Source organism: Actinia tenebrosa, unplaced genomic scaffold (genome assembly GCF_029948245.1).
Source record: "Actinia tenebrosa isolate PJP-AT-01 unplaced genomic scaffold, QUT_ActTen_1.0 PGA_scaffold10__47_contigs__length_13832649, whole genome shotgun sequence".
Taxonomy (NCBI): domain Eukaryota; kingdom Metazoa; phylum Cnidaria; class Anthozoa; order Actiniaria; family Actiniidae; genus Actinia; species Actinia tenebrosa.
The window spans coordinates 7,969,897-7,979,184 of NW_028292570.1; the positions used below are offsets into that span (position 1 = coordinate 7,969,897).

Consider the following 9,288-nt stretch of genomic DNA (forward strand, 5'->3'; position numbering starts at 1 on the left):
CTTTAAAAAAGTGAACTCGAGGGACAACAGTTTAAAAACCCGAAAAATTACTAGAACTAAATAGGGGACCAATCATTTTTTATTTGGGATGGGGGGGGGGGGGGGGGGGGGGGGGGCCGGTGGAAAACAGGGTGGCCCTTCATAATTTTCTAGCAGGCCCCTCCCGAATCAACCAGTGTTTTTTTGGCTGGCCCCTTCGTCATACCTAGAAAAAAGTGTAAGTCGAGGCCTTTTTTTCGGATGCCCCCCCCCCCGCCAAGCTAAAAAATGATCGGTCTCTAGCACGAAACAGTAAAAAATTCCATGGTTGTCTATACCACCAATTAGTTGGGTTTTTTTTTTTTTTTCACGGGTTTTTGTGTGCATTGTATCCCTCTATTGGGACCTCACAATTGGTCAATAACCAAGGTATTCATTCTATCAAACAAGGTTATTGCGGTTTTGAAGCAGTGTGTCCAGCAGGTTTTTATGTTCAACATCTTGTCCTGTAAGTAACCAAGCTATTTTTTGTTACTGTCATAATAATGACTTTATTCAGCTCGAGTTTTGACCAAAGGTAAATGAAGATGGGACTGATACGTTCTGGAAAGTGAATCCTCCTTGTGCTTCAATACGCTTCGACTCTGAAAAACATAAAAAACAAAGGTATTACTGAGGTCTTCCACCTCTTATGCAGCCGACCTCCGCAGCCAGTTTTCAAGTCTCTCAAATTCATTGTTTTCTATTGTTTAACTAGCACTATTTTGTACTATTTAGTAATTAGTGTTTCACGGATTTACTGTGGTCACTCTATGCACTCTATTTAAAAGGATTTTTTCATTAACTTCCAATAGTCTATTTAGCAGCCAGTTGTAAAAGTATTAAATAAATTTTTTTTTGTATCTAATTTTATAGGCCCTGACAAACGGTCCCAAAATTTGACCCCAAAAATGTTAGATAAATGTTGGGTCACATGTTAGAACTGCTGGCAAGGGCCTTATGAAGCAGCCAATTTTCAACGTTCCAAAGAGAGAACCCCCCCCCCCCCCCCTCAAACTAATACCTAATTTAGCAACCAACCTCTATTCAAGATCTAATTAACACATTCCCAAGGGTGGCCACTTAACAGAGGTTCGGCCACTTTGAAACATGCATTATAGAGTGACAACAGTAAGTCCGTGAAACACTTATTACTAAATAGTAATAAGTAATAAGAGATCGCATTTGCAATCATCTTTATGATATTCGCAATAACGATCCCACCAAACCAGTTTCCCGCCATTTTAATCTAGCTAACCATTCTCTTTCTGACTTCATTGTTTTCGGTCTTTCTTTGCTTAACGGCAACAATGATTGTCGCAAGACCAAAGAAATGCGGCTTATTCACCTATTGGGCACTCTTAGTCCCAACGGGATTAATGAACGCTTTATTTTCAACTAACCTTTTCTTTTGTCTTTTGATTGTTTGTTTTTGTTTCCTTGCCTACCTTGCTCTCATTGGTTTCTTTTGTCTTATTCTATCATATATACACTCCTTTCTACCACTTCTTTCTCTTTTACTCCGACGAAGGACTAGCGTCCGAAACGTCAGTAAGTTTTTTCATCTTTTCACGGTGTATAATTTACCTTTTCATCATTACTAAATAGTACAAAATAGTGCTAGTTAAACAATAGAAAACAATGGAATTTGCATGAAATTGTGCTATTTAGTATTACTAAAGTTTCACGGATTTACTGTGGTCACTCTATCTTACATTCATGTGTATGTAAATAAAGCTAGACATTTTATTTTACCTGCTGCTGCAGTTCTTTGGTCAGCGATCATAAACACTTGCTGAAGTTCGTTATTTTGTTCCTTGGTCATCGCATTCATCATGGCAGCATACCATTGGGGGTCACGTGACTGAAGCGCTTCAATGAGATGGAGAAAATCATTGGCATGATATAAAATTATTTTCGCACCATGCAACTTGGGTCACAAAGTTGATTATAATGGTGAGAGGCAATAAGTAATATATACAGTATGAGTGGCCGTGTTGTATGAGATATAGGACCACGAGGCGTAGCCGAGTGATTGTATATCTGATACAACACGGACACGAATACTGTAGATTGCTTATCAAACGTCTAGGTTAGTTCATTTGTGTTTCACTAAAATTTTCAAAATTAAAGTGAATTTGGCCAAGAAAATCTAACTTAAAGTCAGGGGCGGCGGAAGCTGAAACATTTTGGGGGGTCACTCCAATATTTCACGGTACCTTGAAATGACCCCCCCCCCCTCCCTGTTTAGCTTGATTACAAACGTGTATGTGTGATATTTCAATCAGTAACATTTTGCGCGCATTAAACCACTTGCAATTGTGCTGAGAGACACAAAAATGATGCAAGTCGTCGCTAGATATATCGTATATTTTTTAGATACAGAAAATTATGTAATATCAAAATAATAAATAATGATAATCATAACCAAATCTCATGCGTTTTTTTTTTTGTGTGAGGCATTATATTCTGGGGGGGCCAGGCCCCCCCAAAAAATCTAGTGGGGGGGCCAGTGCCCCCCCGGCCCCCCCGCTTCCGCCGCCCCTGAAAGTTTATGCAAATGAACACAGTTTTGTATCAGATTTACAGAACTCTTCACGGTCGTGATTTCTGTTGTGTTTTCCTCGTGAATTATTAATGAGTTTAATAAAATTGATTATAATGGTGAGATGCAATAAATAATAATAAATAAATGAGATAGAGTACAAACACTATAAGTGTGTAACATAAATACCACTAAATACTGATAAATTATGCTAATCCTATTGTTTTCCTATTGTGTTGCACACTTTTAGTGTTTGTACTCTATTAAGAATAATGAAATAATTATAATAAATAAATGATCATTGGGAGACAAGTTGTAGAAGGGGTGTCCTTCCCTAGGCAATGTCTTGTTCTGCCCTGTTCCATAGTCTTCCCATCATGCATTGCAGTTTTACCTAATAGGGTTGATTTAAATGCCATATATTCATCCATGCTTTCTTCATCTATTGCTGTTGTGTATCCTTCGAGGGGTGTCTCTTCTTCATCGTCATCCTCATCTTCATCGGCAAGGTGGTCAGATGCCTACATCAACGAAAAATCAAAATTGCATTTAATCATTTTTTTCCTGTGCTATAATACAATTTATAATACACTCTACAAAATTATTCGATTCTGATTGGACAAGAGGAGTACAATTAAATCCCAAATTGTACTCTGAAGAGTCCCAATTAAGTTGCGTAATTTTGTTGAGTGTATTATAAACGAAAAATCGCACAATCTTCTCGTACAATTCGGAATTTATAGAAACTCGTGATGTTTTGAAAGTTCTCAAATTGAACTCGCCTAAAAGCTCGTCCAATTTTCAGAACTTTCAAAACATCACTCGTTCCTATAAATTCCGAATTGTACTCGAGATCGTGCGATTTCCTAGACAAATCAAGAGAAAACAAATCAAAATGAAAGGATCACAGTGAAACAAATAATGACTGAATGACAAGCCTTGACCAAATATGGCGTCACGCTGTAACGCAAACATCACATGTCCCGTGACGCCAATGAAATATTCTAACCCCCCGGGTAGCGTTACACAAGGTCTTTCGTTTGACAAGAAGGGGTTGTTTCCTTCGTATAATACCAAAACAAACCTCAATTTTCAACACATTAACGAAAGACCACGACAAATCACTCAAGAAGTGACGGAATAACAGTAGTGAAAGATTTTCTGATCCCAAAACTGCAAACCTCTGCTATCAGCCAATTAAAATAAAGCGACTCTTAATTCTGGGTGGAATGGACGCCTTCATCTTGTGTGCATCGTTTTCCCATTCCAGACTACGTGTCATTCTCTTGAGAATAAGATTCTTTGTTTGAGTTGTATCCATATTCATGTGTCTTCTCATGTGCAACCGTTAAACAAACAAATGATACTCTAGGGAATGACACGTGGTCTTGAGAATAAGATTCTTTGTTTGAGTTGTATTCATATTCATGTGTCTTCTCATGTACGACCGTTAAACAAAGAAATTATACTCTAGGGAATGACACGTGGTCTTGAGAATAAGATTCTTTATTTGAGTTGTATCCATATTCATGTGTCTTCTCATGTGCAACTGTTAAACAAAGAAATGATACTCTAGGAAATGACACATGGTCTTGAGAATAAGATTCTTTGTTTGAGTTGTATCCATATTCATGTGTTTTCTCATGTGCAACCATTAAACAAAGAAATGATACTATATGACACTCTAGGGAATATTTTTTTATGTGACCTGAAATGGGAAACATTATTATTATATAGATATCGATGAAATACCAGGTTTTCTCTAGTGTCAAAAACTTGATATCTTTCACCAGTGGAAGATACCATATCTTTCACATGTGAAGATATCACTGTTGACATAGTAACGTATTTTAATAAAGAATTTTTGAGCTTTTGTTTTATTTAAGTTTCATCGATATCTATGTAATAAACAGAACATTACATGGCCGCTTGGAGATATGAATTTTATCTTCTCGTGTTCAATTTAGATATCTCACTCAATTGAAATATCAATCGAACACTCGAAGATAAAATTCGTATCTCCGCGCGCCCATGTAATATCCTCTATTTCCTAAGCTAAAGAGACATCTATTAGAAGGTTTTGCGTATTATTGTGGTGTAACTGCATCATAAAGTTTCTCAGACTCTTAGTCCTACAAAATTTATTTTCCTTGCTTACTGTACCTTCTTTGTTAAGTTCTCAAAGTACTCCACTTCATCTTCATTTATTTCATCTTCATCACTTTCTAGTTCATCTATAAAACATATAAAAATAAAAATGTAAATATTCTGTACAAAGTCGAGGCTACCTCTGAGCAACTGCCAGCTTCAAACTGCAGTATTGATTCATATTAATTAACTATACGTCTTGTGTGTGTACAGTTTACCTTCTTCAAATTCTTCATCCCCATCATCACTATCTTCTTCTTCTCCTCCTCGGTCTGAAGTGAATAAGGAATAATCATCTATTAAAACAACTTACTAATATCAAGATGCTCTTTTCATGTCAGCCCAGAGGTTGTTTCAGGGTTTGATCTGTGAGTTAGCCATGCCCTGACTTAGATCAGCCCAGAGGTTGTTTCAGGGTTTGATCTGTGAGTTAGCCATGCCCTGACTTAGTTCAGCCCAAAGGCTGTTCCAGGGTTCGATCTGTGAGTTAGCCATGCTCTGACTTAGATCAGCCCAGAGGTTGTTTCAGGGTTCGATCTGTGAGTTAGCCATTCCCTGACTTAGATCAGCCCAGAGGTTGTTTCAGGGTTCTATCTGTGAGTTAGCCATGCACTGACTTAGTTCAGCCCAGAGGTTGTTTCAGGTTTCTATCTGTGAGTCAGCCATGCCCTGACTTATATCAGCCCAGAGGTTGTTTCAGGGTTTTTTCTGTGAGTTAGATGTGCCCTGACTTAGTTCAGCCCAGAGGTTGTTTCAGGGATTTTTCTGTGAGTTAGATGTGCCCTGACTTAGTTCAGCCCAGAGGTTGTTTCAGGGATTTTTCTGTGAGTTAGCCATGCCCTGACTTAGATCAGCCCAGAGGTTGTTTCAGGGTTCTATCTGTGAGTTAGCCATGCCCTTACTTAGATCAGCCCAGAGATTGTTTCAGGGTTTTTTCTGTGAGTTAGATGTGCCCTGACTTAGTTCAGCCCAGAGGTTGTTTCAGGTTTTTTTCTGTGAGTTAGATGTGCCCTGACTTAGTTCAGCCCAGAGGTTGTTTCAGGGTCTTTTCAGTCAAAAATAATCAGTTGGTACCTTTTCAATTTATCAAATGAATGGTGGAAGTAAATTTTGATATATTATATTATACAACTACCACTCCCTGTACGGGGCTCTTCCTTAAGGTTCACTCCACACGCACTACCCCTACATTATATATTTACAATATACAACACTCAACTCTCATGTCGATTTTTATGGAGGGAGATAAACCAGAGAACCTGGAGAAAAACCCTCGTGGCAAGAGAGAGAACAACACATCAAACAAACTCGACTCTCATGTTGATTTATATGGAGGGAGGAAAACCAGAGAACCTGGAGAAAAACCCTCGTGGCAAGGGAGAGAACAACACATCAAACAAACTCAACTCACATGTTGATTTTTATGGAGGGAGGAAAACCAGAGAACCTGGAGAAAAACCCTTGTGTTAAGGGAGAGAACAACACATCAAACAAACTCAACTCACATATGACCTAGTCTGAGCAGGGGCTTGAACCAGGACCACAGTGGAGGCGAGCTGTAAACCACTACACGACCCATGCCACCCAAATCTGCCTTGGGGATTAATTCTCAGTGAAAACCAATTTCAAAGCATTTAGAAGTCACATTTTAAGCGTACCTTGAGGGAACATGACCAAAAGGAGCAACTAATACAGTTAAAAATCTTACTTCCATCAATAAAATATCCCTAGAGAGAAGGAAAAAGAATTATTCTTTGAACATTTAGTATTAATGAAGAATCGTAGAAATAAAATCAGAAAATTGGAATATAAAGAGAAATTCTAAATCTCACCATTGAAACCACAAAAATGTTTGTCCAACCTGGATGGTCAATGAAATAAATGAGTATAAAAGGTATTTACAGATTTAAAAAGTATTACAAAATATCCCTTAAACATTCTTTAATTTCCTCACCATTTCTTTTTTACAGTGAAGACACTCGAACCATGAACACCCTCCCTGAACAAAATCCTGGATCTTCCCCTGTCTCCCATCCCATTAACTAAATTTTCCATCCCATTTTACCATAATTATAAATTGATAGCAAAATAGAAAATATAGCAATAATAGCAATATGAAAAAAAAAATCCAAATCATTTTTTCTGTCTGAACAATCAATTCCAATATTTATTTTCTTTCACTTCTCTCATCCCATTAACTAAATTTCCCATCCCATTTTAACAATGATTATAACTTGATAGCAAAATTGAAAAAAAATTCCTAGTCTTTATTTTCATTAAACCAATCATTCACATGCTTTTTCCTTTTTTTCTCTCATCCCATTAACTCAATTAACCCATCCCATTTTACCATCATAACCTGATAGCAAAATGAAAAAAAATTCCAACTCATTTTTTCTATCTGACCAATCAATAGCCCACTTCCGAGATATGCTTCACTTTGTCACGCACAAGTATGAGGCTACGTGCTAAATTAAATTTATTCTTACCGCCTGTCACAAAGGACTGAGCATTTAGCACGTAGCCTTATACTGAAACCTTTGTGCGCGACAAGTGAAGCATATCTCGGAAGTGGGCTATTGCCATATTTATTTTCTTTCAATTCTCCCATCCCATTAATAACCCATTTATCCCATTCCATTTTATTATTACTACCTGATAGACAGAGTAATAGAGAAACCACAGCATGAAAAATGATACAGAATCTCTCCAGGAATCCATTGAAAAGGCCAGAAGAGATATCATCATACCAACAAGACAAAGCAGTTCCATTCCTGTCTCTACGTCCAAGCCAAGATGGGGCATAAACCATAGCAATGTAGGGTTATTCATGAAATTGTCCCAAGTCGTCGCATACTCTACAAAACAAATAATAGGCAGCTCAAGGTGCGGTCCTTTCGTCAAAAATAAATGTTTGATTCTCAATAAAAGTATAATTTTTCAATGTAAATAACCCTCCGCCTCTGAAGCTTCATGATAATGATTATATATAGCCGCTTAAACGAGTTGTCTTCTAAGGTTATCAGGAACAGTAGTACACACACATCTATTCTCTGGAGTCACAGGTTTGATTCCTGGGCTCAAGTGTGAGTAGAGTTTGCTACAGTAGATTAAAAATAACCTTTATGCTAATCAGTCAGCTAACTCACAGATTGAACACTGAAACAACCTCTGGGCTGATCTAAGTCAGGGCATGGCTAACTCACAGACTAAACCCTGACACAAGCTCTGGGCTGATCTAAGTCAGGGCATGGCTAACTCACAGATTGAACCCTGAAACAACCTCTGGGCTAATATAAGTCAGGGCATGGCTAACTCACAGATTGAACCCTGAAACAACCTCTGGGCTAATCTAAGTCAGGGCATAGCTAACTCACAGATTGAACCCTGAAACAACCTCTGGGCGATCTAATACAGGGCATGGCTAACTCACAGATAGAACCCTGAAACAACCTCTGGGCTGATCTAAGTCAGGGCATGGCTAACTCACAGATTGAACCCTGAAACAACCTCTTGGCTGATCTAAGTCAGGGCATGGCTAACTCACAGATTGAACCCTGAAACAACCTCTGGGCTGATCTAAGTCAGGGCACGGCTAACTCACAGGGGGAAAACTGGAGAAAATCTAACAAACTTAACTCACACATGATGCAGAGTCCAAGAATCAAACCTGAGACCCCACACATAAAAGATGAGTGTACTGCCATTAAATCATTCCACCCTTGATCTCCAACCTTAATCAAGTCTTATGTTTCATACAATTAACATTTGTGACTTCGTTTGTTACCAAACCCACCCCTCCCCTCCTAAGAACCTCAATGACCCATTCATAAACTTTAGGTGAGATTGACTATCGAATATTCTTCAAAGGAAATATTATTTTGTGGTCCTACCTTCTTTGAATGCAATCTTCGCAGGCATAATACCATTTCTACCATAGAGAGCTATAAAAAATGTAGTCAAAATTTTGAATTATTTAAATTTTTAAAACTTTTTGTATCGATTTTCTCTCCAGACGTCGATTTTAAAACAAAGAATTTTCGTAGAAAAAATATTATATTTTAAGTAAAACTTTGTGAAGAGTTAAAGTAGTGAGATACCTGGTATTTGGATGTAAAGAGAAGAGAATGCAAACAAATATATGGCAGCTATTCCCCATAGAAAAACTTTACGAACTGCAATCTGTTTGCCATATCCCGCCATATTGGAAGTGCTCCTTCAAGCATGCGCTTGAGCCTGAAGCACAGGTATCCCAAGGGCCCTTATCTCTCGGCCTTGTTCCCGCAAAAAATCCTTTCATGTAATTATAACTAAAGTAAGAACAAGCCTATATCGCTTCAAAAGCGATGATGTTTCGGCCCGTTAGGTATTTGTGTGGCATTACTGAAAAGAATTTTGGTCTTGCTGTGGTAATGATTGGGCCTAAATGCCAGACCAGAGCGATGGTTTTTGGTTAGGACTAAAGAACAAGTCCACAGAAGCCAGCTCCTAATGAACGCCTGCAATTGAAGCTTTATTTCAGATCTCTTTCTTAATAGGGTTAAATTCATCGATTCAAAAAGCAGTAAAGACTCGTG

General features: G+C 38.1%; 1 protein-coding gene across 1 annotated transcript; it reads right to left on the reverse strand.

Annotated features, from left to right (window-relative positions):
* Positions 1–503: 503 nt before the first annotated feature.
* LOC148912945 (importin-7-like) lies at positions 504–8,914 on the reverse strand. Its single transcript, XM_089026349.1, has 7 exons — positions 8,812–8,914; positions 8,605–8,655; positions 4,930–4,983; positions 4,727–4,797; positions 2,958–3,084; positions 1,774–1,890; positions 504–623 (listed from the first exon to the last, which is right to left on the reverse strand). The coding sequence occupies exons 1-7, from the start codon at positions 8,912–8,914 to the stop codon at positions 535–537; spliced, it is 612 nt and encodes a 203-aa protein (XP_088882475.1). The 3' UTR covers positions 504–534.
* Positions 8,915–9,288: the final 374 nt, after the last annotated feature.